Source organism: Herpailurus yagouaroundi, unplaced genomic scaffold (genome assembly GCF_014898765.1).
Source record: "Herpailurus yagouaroundi ecotype Mexico unplaced genomic scaffold, PumYag 29, whole genome shotgun sequence".
NCBI classification, from domain to species: domain Eukaryota; kingdom Metazoa; phylum Chordata; class Mammalia; order Carnivora; family Felidae; genus Herpailurus; species Herpailurus yagouaroundi.
The window spans coordinates 76022750-76040210 of record NW_024412377.1 but is presented as its reverse complement, the minus strand read 5'-3'; the positions used below and the strand labels follow the sequence as shown (position 1 = coordinate 76040210).

Below are 17461 nucleotides of genomic sequence, written 5' to 3'. Positions count from 1 at the left end.
GGGTATGTTAGCATTTTTAAATTCCTGAAGTTTAAGTACCTTTTGATTTGTGCACTTTTCTGTATATTATGTAGTTCAACAAAAAGTTCAAAAATCAATCAACAATTAAAAACTCAGTGCCATTTTTAAAAAATATTTACCTAGGATTGGTGGATTTTGTCCTTTACTTCCTTAGAATTATGATTCTGGGGCAGTTTGATAATTCTGAGAGAAGAAATCACATAAATCCTAAGCTTTGCTGTAGATACTTTTTTTTTCTTGCATTCATAAAAGATGGAAACAGGAAGGTGCTTTGACATTAGTCATGCCTTAACATCCTCCACCAACAGAGTGATTATAAAAGCACGTTGGTGAGCCTGCCTGCCTGCCTTCCATTTGATCTCTTTTGGGAACAGCACAGGCCATCATTTGTGCAAGTCGTCTTCTTGCAAGATGGATAAATGCATTTTCTCTTCCTTGCCACAGGACAGATGGAAGCTAGTAATTTCTGCTAGTCCCATAGCAGAGAATACAAAATCAAAAGAGGCTAACTCGATGCAGTGACAGCTTCAAAAGGAATCCCTTTTTGAAGATTTTTTTTTTTTTTTTTGTAGTACTGGTTTATTTAGCACCGAAGCTTGTCTGTTAAGCCAGCTTTCAACGGCCTCCAGGTTGTGTCTGTATTAGCAGTGCCCCTATTGCAGATATATTTGCTAAACAGATACACATTTGCCGTGACAGCTCAAGGTATTCATGCTTTTTGAGTGAAGATTATTTTATATCAGTGGATCTATAACTGGAGAGTACTGATAGTCTGAGATTATGATTTCAGGGATCCACGGATTCTCTAGGAGCAACTTGGTGCTTCAAATTTTGTCTTGAAGAAACTCTTAAGAAAAAAAACTTCCAGGTATACATTTTTTGGTAAATTTGGAGGATCATTTTTTACTGAGTACTGTCCAGTGACTTTGAGACCTGTACTTATGATACAGGTGGTACCACAAAAACAATAAAGGAGCTGTGTATTAGCTTCATTAAAACCAGAGTGAACACAGGAAAAGACCCCAATTTGCTGTTCCCTCTGCCTCCTGTGCTGTGTCCATCTCATCAGTTACAGCTTTTCTGACTTACAGAAAGAACCTTTTTTTTATATAACCACGCAGTCCAACTGTATAGAAATAACTTTTATTTTTTTAACAGCATAGTCCAGCTGATAAAACTGACAGCAAGCTGTTCCAATGCGAAGGCGACTGGCTGTGTTTAATCTATTAAGAGACCACACCATCTACACTCCTAAGGGATTTTCCAAGTAATTTTGCCTACATGAAAATTTCCCTGACTTTAGAAATGAATCCCCAAGTAGTCTCCCATTCTTGGTCACCTTGGGAGCCATGATGTAATCTCAGAAAAACATCATCTGTCTCATTAAGTTAATATTGTTCATTTAGAACGAAGAAGGTGAAGATCAAGCCAGCTTAATAAGCAAATAGTTACCACGCTATCTGTACAAACATTATTGCAGAATTATTGGCGTATACTAGTGATATCCTTCATTCATTTTTGTTTGTTCAAGACAGGGAAAAAGTTGGGAAGGTAGCCTTTAACTTTTGTTCAGAGCACTCTGAGAGAGTAGAAAGGTATGATACAGTTTACTATTTGCTTACAAATTTTGTGAAATATGTTTTTTATCATTAAAGATGTTACTTCTTTGTTTTTCATAAGACTTGGCAACAGTTTCAGGCATGCTTTGTCAGTACTTCCATAAGGAAAGGATCCATTATCCAAAACTGTGGTTGGAATGGTAGATGATGGGTATGCTTTATCCTTTACCACCTTAGGAGAGTGCAGTGAATTGAAATCCACTCTACAACTGTCTTTCTGAGGATTTTTCCAATTAGTGGGATGTAGTTTATAACCATATTCCCCCAGGATTGATGGTTAACTTATTTTTTTTTTATTAAAGCAGGAAACAACCAGGACAAGATGAGCTCATGAAATGTAGAAGGCTATCTCTAGAGGGAAAGATTAGGAGACACCAAGAGTCTTCTAAAGACTTACAATGTAATAGGTTATTATCATGCATTATTCCACAGTTACTTTGCTACTTAACTATGTATCCAAGCAGGAACTACAAGCTATTATTAGAAAAGCAAGCTAAATAGTTTGGAATGGATAACCTCATATCCCATGCATTCACCTGCCATTAAGAGAAATGAACTTCCTCCTTAAGTGGATGTCCTTAAGTACCGCTGGTTACTTATCCATTCTTGCTTAATTCCTTTATCTTAGTTTCAGGATATTTCATAAATAAAATGCCTTGGAAGTGTTTAAGAAATAGAACTTTTTTTAAAGTAAGTAATGTTTACTAACTAGTAACATTGGAGAATTAGTTTTGATACCCAGGTATGACCCAGTTAGCGAAATTACTTTGGCCAAAGCTCCTAATCCCTGCAGCCTCTTTTTCTCTATAAAGTGCCAGAGTTGAACTCCATCATCTCCAGAGTCCCTTCCAATTCTGAAATTCGGAGTCTGTATATTTGATAAACTATCTTGCTGTGATTGTAGGTCTCTGCCTCAACAGAGGAGAGCAATTTCTCAAGAGACAAGCTTGAGACCCTTGTGGAGTGGTTGTCCAGTTTTCATTTTGCTCAAGATTAGACTCTGATTGAATGCGGTTTTCAAGTTTCATCCAGTGTCTGGAAATACTTGTTTCTTCCATTATCAGACTACTCTCCAGAAGTCTTACCATTCAACTACTAGTACTCTTTTTTTTTTGTTTTTTTTTTTTTAATTTTTTTTTCTTCGTTTTTCTTTATTTATTTTTGGGACAGAGAGAGACCGAGCATGAACGGGGGAGGGGCAGAGAGAGAGGGAGACACAGAATCAGAAACAGGCTCCAGGCTCCGAGCCATCAGCCCAGAGCCTGACGCGGGGCTCGAACTCACGGACCGCGAGATCGTGACCTGGCTGAAGTCGGACGCTTAACCGACTGCGCCACCCAGGCGCCCCGACAACTACTAGTACTCTTTACTGTCCTATGCTGTGATGTGCTTCTAAGACATTATTAGACTTTCTTATTTTACATCTCTTTTAAAAAATAATTCTTTTAACTTTTCCACTGTTAACATCTTCACCATTACTAAAGCTTCAAGTACATACATATGACATTATAATGGAATATAATGACATATAATGAAATATATCCCATTGTCTTCTGATACCTATCTAGTGAGTGAAGTTTCATCTCTGTATCTTTAAATCCATTAGGCTATAATTATGTCTTACTAAAAGAGAACAGCAATCATGAAAGATCTCTTTAACAGGGACATCTTGGGTTTAATCCTCGATAAGTACAGAACATTAATAGGTAGGAGTCAAGTATTCACCAGTGTACCTTGAAGAAAGAACGAACCTATAGCCCAATCCAATGAGGAAGACAATAGTTTACTTTGGGATAAGAAAATTTTAAAAAGTAAATGAAGCTGGCTGGAAGGAAGACCTGTCAGGATTTTTGCATGAAGACAGTTGTGCAGGATAAGTGAATAAATGTAGATTAAAGCAACAGTTTCGGTATCAGGATAAAAATGGCCTTGCTGTCTTTCTGCAAACATAGAATCCTATTGAACTGACCTCTAGTCCAGACCTCAGAAAGAAGCAGATTGTCTTCAGTCTGATCAGGGGATGCTTTATTACTAACAGTTGTGGAAGGATCTTGAAACAATGCATTATCAACTTTTTCATGGTCCTGTGGTACCCAGTCCAAGAATTTCATCTTAGCCAGACCATGGTACTTATGTCTTACTAATATTTCTTTATTTAGTGATTACTCTGTTCTGTATCTACCTAGTACAGACTCTTCTTAATTAGCATTTCTGTTCCCACTTTGAGAGTATTCCTATTTTGTGCAATATCTTTAAAATACCATTTCAATTCTAATTCCCTTTTTTAACCACGTCTTTACTCATTTCACATTCTCATGTTTGGGGTTGGTGGGTGGCCCAGTGGGTTAAGCGTCTGACTTTGGCTCAGGTCATGATTTCATGGTTCGTGAGTTCAAGCCCCGCGTTGGGCTCTGTTCTGACAGCTCCGAGCCTGGAGCCTGCTTCAGATTCTGTGTCTCCCTTTCTCTCTGCCCCTCCCCCATTCTCTCTCTCTCTCTCTCTCTCTCTCTCTCTCTCTCTCTCTCAAATAAATAAACATTAGAAAATATTCTCATCTCCTTGTCCCCTTTTTATAACTTTGTTAATAGTTGAAGAAATTTTATGTGGTCTAATTTCTACAGTTAAAGAAATTCCATACCTATGACTATGAAATTATATTTGTTAAAATAAAATATTCATGTGTTGAAGATTTTTGGGATCTACCAATGAAAAGAATAATAATAATAACTAACATGTATTGGATATTTACTGTGATCCGCAAAGACTGTATGTTCTTTACATAGATTATCTTATTTATAGACTGTGGTTTTTTAGTGGTATCAGTATTGATTATGAATACTAAATCTACCAAGTATTAAAATTGATAACCTTCCAGATCCTACTCATTGTAGACAAAGGAACTCAAAGAGCACCTGGCTGCAACTTACGATCTTGTAAGGCACTATGGTCAAGTAACTGTGTGTGATTAAAATACACAGATTAATTTCAAACTTTCCACCCAACATGTCGTCCACTGTACAAACATGTACAATATTTATATGGAAATATAAATTGGGGAAGTTGTTCACTTCCTAGTCTAGCTTTCTTTCAAATTCACTCCTATAATTTCAGGCTATTTTAGTTATTTGACTCATTACTGTTCCTATCTATTTTTAAGCTATGGAATTCCATTTCTCTGGTCTTCTGCCCTACATTAACTTTCCTATCTATTTCCTCTTCTCTCTTCTCTCCTGTTTACTTTCATTCTAGTCACAGAATCAGCCTTTCCGAGGAGCTTTTTCAGCTAGCTTATGATGTTGACATTCTGAGTTCATTTTCTATACATTTCTTAATGATCTCAGTCCTTATTTTGCTTTTTTTGTTTTATGTGGTAAAATATTAGCAGAGGCACTGATGTGTTTTTTAATGATAACCTTTTAAGTTGTCATCCATTTTTATGATGATGTATGTCAGAGACAGATTCATAGATAGCCTAGTGAATTGAAATGAATTAATTCTTATGAAGCTTCGTATCCTGTCGCTGAAGTACTGTGTCACAATAGAAGGGCAAAGTCAGAGCACACTGGAAACCATCAGTGAAATATGCAAAACTAGGAGAAGTTTCTGAGTTCACCAGAAGTAAGATCAGAGTAGAGGTTATGGAAATAAGAATGCATCACTATGGCAAGGATCACAGTGGGAGTTAGAAGGTCATAATCTCCACACCAAACGCTAGGCTGAAATATGCTTGTCTCCAGAGCTACCACTTGCTGTAGGAATACCAGTGGATCCAGGAGCCCTCTAGGCCCCCAGACCACCTTGTTTGAAGGAGTTTAAGTTGCTCCCTCGGGGACCTCTCACTGTGAGTGTACGCAAGCACACGGGCTCTTCAGGGTAAACTGTAAAAAGTAGCATGAGAAGAGATTACAACCATTTACAATAATAAAATTTGACTTTGAAATGATATATATGTAGCAGTTGACTGTAATAATGTCTAAAATGTATATAAGTAATGTTTTATAAGTATTTTCCTCACTTGGAGATAACTTCTACAATTTTATTCAACTTAAAATATCATTGTTAATGGGTGCCTGGGTGGCTCACTCAGTTGAGCATCCACTCTTGGTTTCAGCTCAGGTCATGATCTCACAGTTTCATGAGTTCAAGCCCCACGTCAAGCTCTGTGCTGGCAGCACAGAGCCTGCTAGGGATTCTTTCCCCCTCTTTCCCTCTCTTTCTCTGCTCCTACCCCACTCACGCTGTCTCTGTCTCACTCAAAAAGAAACCTTAAAATATCATTGTTAAAATGTGTATCCATTATTAACAGGATTTCTTTTTTTCTTTTATGCTTATTTGTTTATTTAGAGAGAGAGAAAGTGTGAGGGGAAGGGCAGAGAGAGAGGGACACAGAATCCCAAGCAGGCTCCACAACGTCAGAGCCCAACGTGGGGCCTGATCTTACCAACCGTAAGATCATGACCTGAGCTGAAATCAAGAGTTGTCACTTAACTCACTGAGCCACCGAAGTGCCCCTAAGTAACAGAATTTCTTAAAGTAACACAGAATTATAACTCTATTACCCCATGATTAAATAATGATGATAATCCAGAATGTTCTGTTTAGTTTAAAACATACTGTCTACATGCTTACACACATACCCGTGCACACACACAGCATAGTTTTTAGAAATGCCCTGTTTCTTGCTGATTCAGTGGATCACATTGACCAGATAAATTTGATGTAAATAAATTCCTTCAGCAGTGACTCAGAAATTCTATCTAGTGTGGTTTTTAAGTGTATCTTGTAACTAACTTTAATTCTATATATTGTTATTTCTTGAGCTTTTTGTAAAATAGGCAAGATTTTTACTTTGGATTTTTATATGTATATTCACCAACCCTCTACCCATATAAGATTCACATTATATAGGGAAAAAAAAAAAAACGTAAAGCCTTAAAACTCAATCTTTCCTAAAGTCATTATGATATGTGAGTCAGAAGTTCAGATGTTTTTCTTAAGAATGTGTTGATCATCTCATATTACTACTTGAGTTTTTAGCTGATTTGCTATGATTGTGTGGTATCCTTGACCTTTTTATAGGATATGGCATGTGGTTGATAAACATGAGTTCAAAAGAAAACCTGTACTGTGTCTTTATAGTGGAGTGAGTGGTGAGACTGTGACTCACTCTTAAAACTCTAGAGTGAAGTAAATATACAACAATTACATAGCAATGGCTCTTATTTAATTTGGAGAAAACTTTTATAAGTCTGGGTATTAAAAAAAAAGTCCTCAAATTAAAATTTGACATGTATAGACTAACATAAGTTTTTGGCTTATTTTTGAGCTTTTCTCTGAGTAAAAATCCTCTCCATTTAGACAATTCCAGTAAAGAACATTATCTAAAGGAAGACACACTGTCCCTGGCATTAGCTGGCATGTTATTATTATTAGTGACATTCCTGCTACTCTGAATTTGATGACATTTCAGCCTTAATGATGAATTTCCTTAATAGTTCCTGCAATGTGTTAACTTATTTATTAGTTGTTCCTGATTTTCTTTAAGTCATGGTAAAGAATATTAGCCAAGTTGGATATCAAAATGTGACTCACTTGGTTGTTTTAATGCAAAAATGTAATGTAAAACCAAGAAGCAATTCTCATTGCACACTGGCCCTTTTGTTTGGATGGACATCATATGGGGAAAAACTCTCTCCTGATATGTTGTTAATTAAAAAAATTTACAAAGCCTAACATTCAGTAATCAGTCATCTATAAGTGCCAGGTACTGTGCTAGGTGAACACCTATATGATCCTATCACTTCATTCCTTAAAATCTTCCAGTGGCATCTCTCAGACAGAGAATAATAAAACTTTTAACACACTCTGCATGGCCTACACAATCTCTAGCCCCATGACCACGCCATCCTTCCTGGACCACAGTGGATAAAATTGCTATGCACTCTCACATTATCCTGTTGAGTTTGCTGTGACATTATTTTGTTTATATATTCGGTGTTTTGTTTTTCTGTATCTCTCCTACCTACCTCATTTCCTTATCCCTCCATTTGCATTAGAGCGTATATACCGCGAGAGCGGGAAACTTGAATATATTATTTTTCACTACATCCCCCATGTATAGAATAGTGTCTTAATATAGCAAGTACTCAATAAATATTAACTGAATGAAAGGATGATTATTGTCTCTCAAAATAACCTTATAAGATGGGTATGATGTTTTTTATACATATGAGAAATGTTTCCTAAAATTGACTAAGCTAAATTAGTGAGTCTCTGGAGTTTGGAAATCATTTGGCATGAATGCATGGTATACTTTCAGCCATTCTCTTTTGATCATGTAGATGTTTACATAATTCTGGGTGAAGTCCTTGGCTAATCATATTGAAAGTAGTACAAACTAGGCATATTTACTATAGCTCATGTAGTTCATTTAGGAAACCTTAGTCTCAAAAATAGTCTTTTGTAATGTTTAATTTAATTTTAATTTTGAGACAGAGAGAGAGCATGAGGGGAGGGGCGGAGAGAGAGAGGGAGACAGAGGATCCAAAGTCGGCTCTTCACTGACAACAGAGAGCCTGATGCGGGTGCCAACTCACAAACTGTGAGATCATGAGCTGAGCCAAAGTCAGACACTTAACTGACTGAGCCACCCAGGTGCCCCCAAAATAATTTTTTTAGGACCTTAAAAAACAATACTTAATTATCCTTTCTATATTTAAAAGCATGGACAAAAATTAAGCCAAACCTTTGTTGTTATTTGTTACTATTTTCTCATCTCTTTAAATGTTTATTTATTTGTTTTGAGAGGAGGGAAGGGGAAAAGAGAGAGGGAGCAAGAGAGAATCCCAAGCAGACTCTGTACTGTCATCACAGAATCTGATGCTGGGCTTAATCTCACAAATTGTGGGATCATGACCTGAGCCAAAATCAAAGAGTTGGACACTCTACCGACTTAGCCACCCAGGTGCCTCATCTCGCCATCTCTTTAAAACTCACTTGAAATTTAAAAAAAAAAAACCAAAAAAAAACCAAAAAAAAAAACCTCACTAATATTATTATGAAAATATCACCACATTGGAATTTGATTTAGGAGATTAGATAGAGATCCCTTTGTAAAGTGACAACAAAAAAAAACCTGATTAAATATAAAATGTTTATCTTTGAATTTATTCCTGCACTATCTTTGTTAAAATCAATCTTAATACTATATCAAGAAATTTCCTTTGTGTTTTATGGCCAAAGTATTAAATAATGATTTGTTATACTTTCTGAATTTTATATCTGGTAAATCAAAATGTATATCTTGTTAGTTAGGTTACTTATTTTTATATATTACTGTATGAAGCTACCTTTGTTTTTCTCATAAGAATTACAGCTGAAAGAAGGAAATTCCCATAAACTATTCTGTCTGCTGTTATTTGTTAGCATACTTCACTTCTTAATTTCAAGTATAAATCTGTCAATCTTGCACACACACAGTAGTTATTTATATTAAATCAACTCAAAATTGAGATATAATGTGTTATAAATACTTAGAATAAAATGTGAAGTAAAAAGAATTTAACATATACAGAAATAGAAGGAATGAGTAAGTATGAGTTACTACTCATGGTCTCTGTGGTGACAGATCAGCAAGTTCAACAGAGATAAAAATTAGGATGGGTCATTTAAATTTTTACCTTCTTTCTACTTCAGGAAGGCAAAGGCATAAGGAAAAGGATTTGTCAGAGGTCTCTAAAGGGTCCTTGACAAAAATAAAGAGATGGATGGAGGCTTTCCACTGCAGTTGGGGTGAAAATTAGCATCAGGTCTCTATTTAGGAGGGAAGAATGGGCAAGGCATAGAAGTTAAACAAAGTGATTCCTATTCATATATCAAAAACATTGCCAACTCTAAACATGGTTGTATCTTGAAAGCTCAAAGTATGGACTGCTACAATTTTTTAAAAGTAGAGAAACTAGTTGTCTGGAGCCACCGTGGAGCAAACCATCCAGTTAATCAACTTTTCTGGATGTTTCAACGAGATCGCTCATTCATAAAGAGCAGCAACAACTTTCTTCTCTAAGCTTTGACTAGTATCTTGAACGTCTGCAGGAAAGCAGTTGACTTAGCAGTTTGCGGTGTCAAGAAAAAACCACAGACTTTTATTGTCATGATGCATTGGAGATTAAATATATTCATGAATATGAAAGTACTCTGCAAACTATAAAGCACCATTGAGATAAAACATAGTTGGGTGTTTTTAGTGTTGAGTTATAATCGTTTAAAATTTATTAGTTTGAAATTCGATTTTCACATTTTCATATTTAAGATGTGTATTGTGTGTGTGTGTGTGTGTGTATTTTCAGATAATCACAAAGACTGTTCTGGTGTGTCCTTGCACCTCACCCGCCTGCCGTAAGTACTTCCAGTTACCCCAGCTCAGTGACAGCTTTAAGATCTTTGAGAACTTAAAAGTGGGAAATCCACTGGATTCATTGTCTATTGCTGTATAACAAATTACTCTAAATTTAGTGGCTAAAACAACAAATATTCTGGGCACAAGCTTACCGGGGGACGGTGGCTAGTGGTCTCATACAAAGGCTGTGATCAAAGGCTCAGCCAGGGTTTCAGTCATTGGGAGCGAGGGGTGGGGAGGGGTCCCCTGAGGTGGAGCCATGTCCGGGATTACTCACATGGCTGTTGACAGGATTCAATTCCTTGCTGGCTGTGGGCTGGAGGACTCCCTCATTTCTTGCCTCGTGGGCTCTAAACAAGACAGCTCACAATATGGCACCTGGTTACCATCACACCCAGCAACAGAAAGCAAGAAAGGGCGTGTAAGATAGAAACCACAGCCTTTTTGCAGCCTGATATCGGAAGTTACTGAATAATATAGAAGTCTGATAGGTGAAGAAAAGAGTTGCCACAAATCTTTATACTCTGACTCCTATGGAAAAAAAAGTGAAATTGCATTTGCCTTATTCTGCTTGTTAGAAATAACAAATGCCCGGGGCGCCTGGGTGGCGCAGTCGGTTAAGCGTCCGACTTCACCCAGGTCACGATCTCGCGGTCCGTGAGTTCGAGCCCCGCGTCCGGCTCTGGGCTGATGGCTCAGAGCCTGGAGCCTGTTTCTGATTCTGTGTCTCCCTCTCTCTCTGCCCCTCCCCCGTTCATGCTCTGTCTCTCTCTGTCCCAAAAATAAATAAACGTTGAAAAAAAAATTAAAAAAAAAAAAAAGAAATAACAAATGCCTAAGTCTAGTTACTATGCTCAATCCATGCTTAAGGGAAGAGGATTCGACAAGGGCATGAGTGTCAGAGCTAAGATATTGAGAGCTAGCTATTGGGAGCTTTATTATAAGCCAGGATTCTCCAGAGAAATCAAACCAGTAGAAAGCACACGCACATGCATGCGTGCACGCACACACACACACACGTATAGAGAAAGCCAGATTTACTTCAAGGAATTGGCTTACATGATTGTGGGGGCTGGCAAGTCTGTGATCTGCAAGGCAGGCTGGAAATTCTGGCAGGAGTCAGCATGCAGACTCGAGGCAGACTCCAGGGCAATCTGGAAGCAGAATTCCTTTCTCTTCCTGGGACCTCAGTCTTTTCTCTTAAGAGACCTACCCACAGGGTGAATGGTAATCTGATTTACTCAAAGTCGATAATTAACATGTCAGTTACATCTAAAAAATACCTTCACAGCTACATCTAGGCCAACGTTTGACCAAGCAACTGGGCTATCACTTGCTTCACCAAGTTAACACATAGGATTAACCATCACAGGAGCCATTTAGAGACTGCTTTCCAAGTGCACCATGCCATAAAAAATGTGTTTTTAATTCCTTGCCCAGGAAATTAAGTTATTTTAAGAAAAACATCTATTCTACCTCTTTTTCCATATTGTTTTGTTTTAGTTTTCACGTGAATCTTATAGACTGGTGTACTGAAGTATATCTTGTTTTTCTAAGGCCATAGTTTTGATGTTTCAAATAGTTAAGATAAATATTATTGTTTCCCGCAGACAGCCATTAATTGCTGGCATGTACCTTATGATGTCTGTTGATACTGTTATTCCACCAGGAGAGAAAGGTAATTATTTTTTTCAGATTTACAATGATCTCATTACTTAATATGTAGAAATGCATTTACATAATATTTTTAATAAAATTTTGAAAGGACCAATATCTCTGAAAACTAAACCAATTCTTATTATTATCCTTAGATTTAAAATAGATTTTTGTATTATTCTAAGCCAGTAGTTTATTATCATCCATTCTTTTATTGAGATGCTAAGAATTAAGGTCCATGGGTAGGTAGTAAGTTATGTAAATGAAAGAATAAATCCTGAGTATTTTACAAATCAGTCTTCCATTCTTTAATGGAATGGAATTGGAAACAAACCTCATAGCATACTGTGACATAAACTGCTACAGAGAATATCAGGTTCAAAATCAAGAAGTTAGCAAATCTTGATTTGACTCAATCTTCGAATTCAGATATACTGAGCTTAATTCTCTGTTTGTAAAATGGGGATAAAATAGCTGATTCTCCGAAACTTACTAAAAGCTTTTAGAATAAGTGTAATATTATTTATCAATGTATCTGATCTTCTGATGAAAATGCCCTATTAAATATTATTCATTTGTTTTTACTGGGAATCTTTTAAAGCTAATGACAAGTATGGTATCATTGTTACTGCTTACTTATTATCAAAGACATATTTATTGAATAACTACAGTGTTTTAAACTGAAGGGAAAGAGATGTATATGAAGTGGTTCCTTCTCAACAGGAGCTGTCAATCTAATTACCTTAGGTGTTTGCAATTTTTCAAAAATCCTTATTTTCTAAGAAATAAAAACAATTTTTAAGCTTTTTCAACTGCATAAATTTCATGGTAAAAGTAACAGATTAAGCCTATGTTTTTCCTGACGGTATGTCTTGATTTGGTCCTAGACATTTTGTTGTGAAGGAAATTAAATGTGAGGGCAAGAGGTTATTGCAAGAGGGTAAGAGGTCATCTTAGAAAATTGGCTGGCACATAATAAGCATGTAATATCCACTGAGTACATGAATGCATGTCCACTTTATAGGAAAATCCCTATGCCTAGCATCTTGTACATACTGCTACCTATACATACTTTTAGACAAGAATAATGTTGTTTTCCAGCTGGATAGTGACCTGTTTTCTGTGTTTTCATTTCTAACAGTGGTGAATGCGGATATTTCATGCCATTACAAAAAGTATCCAATGCATGTCTTTGCCTATAGAGTTCACACTCACCATTTAGGTAAGAACTTTAAACTATAGGTTAAATTATAAATATTTACCATTGTGCTTGCTAATGCTATAAATGTACAATGTAAATTACATTTGACCTTAAGTCTGTTTCTATGAAAGATGTTGTTGCATAATACCTTGAAATTCTATGTTTTTTCATATCTTTTCATTAAAATACCTAGCGTTTGGGATTCTGACAATATTCAGATTTTATTTTGAAAAAAGAAAGCAAATAATGCCTTTTATTTTTCTAATACTTTATGATATTATATGATTCTAATTTATGTTCATTACAGGTAAGGTTGTGAGTGGGTATAGAGTAAGAAATGGACAGTGGACACTGATTGGACGCCAGAGCCCCCAGCTGCCACAGGTGTGTAGAAACTAGTTTAATTTTGAGAGAAAAAATGTTAATCAGCAGATAATAATTTTAGAAACCCTCATAGAATCCTTGTGAATGTCTCTAGAATCCTAGCATCTCTAAATCTACCATTATTCTGTATCTAAGCTGTGTGTAACTGCCTTTTTTACAACTTCCAACTTGATGGTTTCTCTTAACATTTCTAAACAGACCTGCATGTGTGTGTCTTCATCCTTTCTACCCAGGGCGTGCCAAGCCTCACATTATTAAAGCATGCAGTTCTGGGGTTTATTGGTAATATTAATGAATTGTGTTTATCTTCTTGGCAGGCTTTCTATCCTGTGGAACACCCAGTAGATGTTAGTTTTGGTGACATATTGGCAGCAAGATGTGTATTCACTGGCGAAGGAAGGACAGAAGCCACGCACATTGGGTATGGTTTTGCAAATTTCGCTATTTAAAAGTATTTTATTGGGGCAAGGCATGATTATAAGTGACATTTATCTTTGTGACTGAATCACAGACTTTCTCCTATCATGAGCAATTATAATAAAGTATATATAGCCTTTTCTCATTTTAGAACTGAGTGATGAGGATAAACTCCAGAACATGTGCTTATTTTTTTACGCTTGCCTTCTTCCTTTTTATTCAAAGCCTTCCATATCACACCTCCATATATTATGCTTGTCGCAAGAGTGTATATTACTTCCTCAGGCTCATTTAATAAAGAAAAACATAATGGAAAATGAAATTTCTTTATCAAGTGTCCTTTTGCCCTATGTTCAAATTTAGGTAAATATATAGCTTCCACATTTGGTGGTGTCCATTAATTACTCAGAACTGTGATTTTTTCTGCCTGTTAAAACTTCTATGTATTCATTGTTTTCCAGTTGTTTAGTCAACCAAATGAGAATAATAATATGTAGCACTTTTCTAAAAGAGAACATTGGACTTTAAACAGTTTTTAAATATTGAGCCTCTTTGAAAGAAGTATATTTTTTATAACACTAAGTAAAATTTTCAAAGCACTATAAACTCTTTCAAAAAAAGTTTGCCTAAATTAAAAATGAAAGATAAAGGCCCTTATCATAGTTTTTGTTGTTTTGTTTTCTTTTGTTTTGTTTTTGCCAGAAAAGAACCAAGGAGCCTTCTTTCCATGTTACACTAGGTTATAAAATATTTACTGATGCCACCTGGAAGCTGGAATTTTAAACTACTTGTCTTTGATCAAAGAGAAGTTATAGAAAGTAGGCACCTGAAAATATGCACTAGCTGTACTAACGATGATTCTTACAATGACAACACCAGCTGTTGGTTGTCAGGGGAAAGGGAAAAGATGCTGAAGCAAGTAAAAGGAAAAAAAGGCGTTTGAGACAGTGGAATAGGATTTTTTATTTCTCTCTAAGATGATTTTTATATTAATAAACATCAATTTTAAGGCTAAAGATAGAACAAACAAAAAAATTATCGTTACATTAAACAAGAAGTTTCTAAGAGTTTTGCTTTTGAATCAATTTTTTAAGTTTGGGAGTCTTGAGGAAAACAGCAAAATTACTGAGTCACATGAATGGTAAGTAAGAAAAGGCTTGACAAAGTAGACAAAATTAGATTTGAAGGAAAGAACTAGACATTTACTTCTCACGTGAAGTAATAGGAGTCACAGGGTATTGATCAGCTATTTTCCACTCTGTGTTAGCGTAGACCTCCACAGCTTTACTGAAGTACCATTGGTGATTTTATTAACCTTTGAAATAGGTAAACAAAGTAAGAAAAAAATCCCTTTCAACACGTTCTGTGTATTAGTGTACAAGTGTGGAATAGGTAGAATTTTTGCTGAGAGCCCCCTTAGCAATTTGGAAGGACTTATAACTTTGACCAAATTATATCCTTTGAGTGTCCTCTGTGAGGCAGTATCCAACATAAAAATTAGTAACTTGTTAATAGTGCCAAAATGAGAGGCCAAAGTAATCTCAGGAAGGCTGTTTCATTTTTCGGAGTTCAGAACTAATTCCAAATAATTCTAGTCTTTTTAAAAATATGCATTTTGCTTGGGGCACCTGGGTTGCTCAGTCAGTTGAGTGTCCAATTCTTGATTTCAGCTCAGGTCATGATCTCACGGTCATAGGATTGAGCACTGCATCAGGCTCCATGCTGGGCGTTGAGCCTGCTTGAGATCTCTCTCTCTTGCACGTGCACACACACTTTCTCTCTGTCTAAATATATATGTAAATAAATAATAAAATAATACCCTAAAATGACTGTAAATCCCATGTGGGCTAAAGGGAATGCCATTTTGAAATATAAATGATAATAGAAGGAAATTACAGGAAATTAAGTTATGGGATGAGCCCATATTCGGAATATTTAATTTATATTAAGAAAGCAACTTTTCCCAGTGAAATGATAAACTAATAAGACAGGCTTGAATAAAATTTGAATATGAATAATAATTCTCATAACAACACATGGTATTCCTATAGCACTAATATGCATTTTAGTTTTAGAAAGGTTATAGCATCAATGCATTCATTTTGTAAAATAATGGATACTACTTCCATAGGGTAGTATAGAATTACAGTTGAGAATGTAAACAGTAAAAAAAGAAAACCAGTATTTTATGAGTCTGTTAAATGATACTCTGTAAAGTTCCTCTCCCTTTTCTCCCTTCCTGCCTAACTCCCAACCCACATACATGAACATGCACTCCCTCTGGGCACAGGTGTGAGCCATGAGCAGGAAGCCTACTCAGATGCAAGCCCACTTACCCGCAGGTCATATGGGGCTAGGAGATGTCCCTCCATGTCCTGGAAGAACCACCTGCATCAAATGTTTAACTTTCTTCTTCTGCAGCCACCTGGAAATTAGGTTTTACGGGGAAATTCTATCAGTGACCTACCAGGATTTTCAGCTGAGTATTCTTCCACCCAATCTGAGCATAAGTTTGTAGTAAGCTAAAAATCTTAGGACTGGAGAAAATTTTGCCTGAGTGGAACAATGATAGTTAACTAATAAAAAGCACTTTTTAAAAATAGGGACTGATATTTTCATAGCAGGGACTCAACAGAATATACAACCATTAAAAAATGGTGGATTTGGGGGGGGTGGTGCCTGGGTGACTCAGTCAGTTAAGCATCCCACTCGATTTCAGCTCAGGTCATGACCTCACGGTTCCTAGGATCAAGCCCCGTGTCAGGCTTTTTGCTTATGGCATGGAGCCTGCTTGGGATTCTCTCTCTCCCTCTCTCTGCCCCTCTGTGCTTTCTCTTTCTCTCTCTTAAAATAAATAAACATTTTCAAAAAAACAAGGGGATTTGGGGGCATCTGGGTGGCTTAGTCGGCTGAGCATCTGACTCTTGGTTTTGGCTCAGGTCATGATCTCGCATTTTGTGGGTTCACACCCCACATCGGGCTCTGCGCTGACAGTGCACAGCCTGCTTGGGATTCTCTCTCTCTGCCCCTCCCTGGCTTGCTTTCTCTGTGTCTCTCAAAATGAATAAATAAGCTTAAAAAAATAGATGGATTTAAAATAAGACATATTAATTTACTTAATGGTAATATTTTTTTAACCTAGATATATTAAATTTCTTTTTAAATAGTAAATATGAATATGTCTTAGACAAAGTTGCACCGATGTATATACTGGCAACATAGTACTACCTAATTTATGTAAAAGCAGTATTTTGTGGCTGACTGCAGTACATATTTTATATTCAATATGAGACTTCTCTAAATTCATTTCTAATATTTAGTCAAGTTTAAACAAAACAAAAAAGAATTTTATTAAGTCAGTTAATTAAGCTAATTAAGTCAGTTAATTTCCCAGAAAGTTTATATGCTAAATTTTGAAATTAACTCTTGAGAATTGGTAGATAATATTTACCTATTGGTCATTTTTCTTGGTCGTATTTTTCATTTGGAACCAGTTATTTCATGTACATATGAGAATGTCTGATGGATATTCATAGATATCAAATACAGTACTTTAATCAACATTTTAAAGTGTATTATATGCAAAGATAAAGGTATATGATCAATAACTCCTTAATGTATAAGTTTAAAAGCACCATGAAACCCCTTATGAAACAATTCAAAGTTTTGAAAGTTTTTTTTTAACGTTTATTTATTAAAAAAAAATTTTTTTTAACGTTTTATTTATTTTTGAGACAGAGAGAGACAGAGCATGAACGGGGGAGG

General features: G+C 36.1%; 1 protein-coding gene across 19 annotated transcripts in view; it reads left to right on the top strand.

The window, feature by feature from the left end:
* PAM (peptidylglycine alpha-amidating monooxygenase) overlaps positions 1–17461 on the top strand; it is a 288055-nt gene that overhangs the window by 200392 nt on the left and 70202 nt on the right. For all 19 annotated transcript variants that reach the window (XM_040447619.1, XM_040447600.1, XM_040447591.1 and 16 more), the window contains 5 exons: positions 9989–10037; positions 11649–11716; positions 12836–12916; positions 13203–13279; positions 13597–13700. In XM_040447619.1, coding sequence (XP_040303553.1) covers positions 9989–10037; positions 11649–11716; positions 12836–12916; positions 13203–13279; positions 13597–13700 — 379 coding nt within the window. The remainder of the gene's footprint in view (positions 1–9988; positions 10038–11648; positions 11717–12835; positions 12917–13202; positions 13280–13596; positions 13701–17461) is intronic.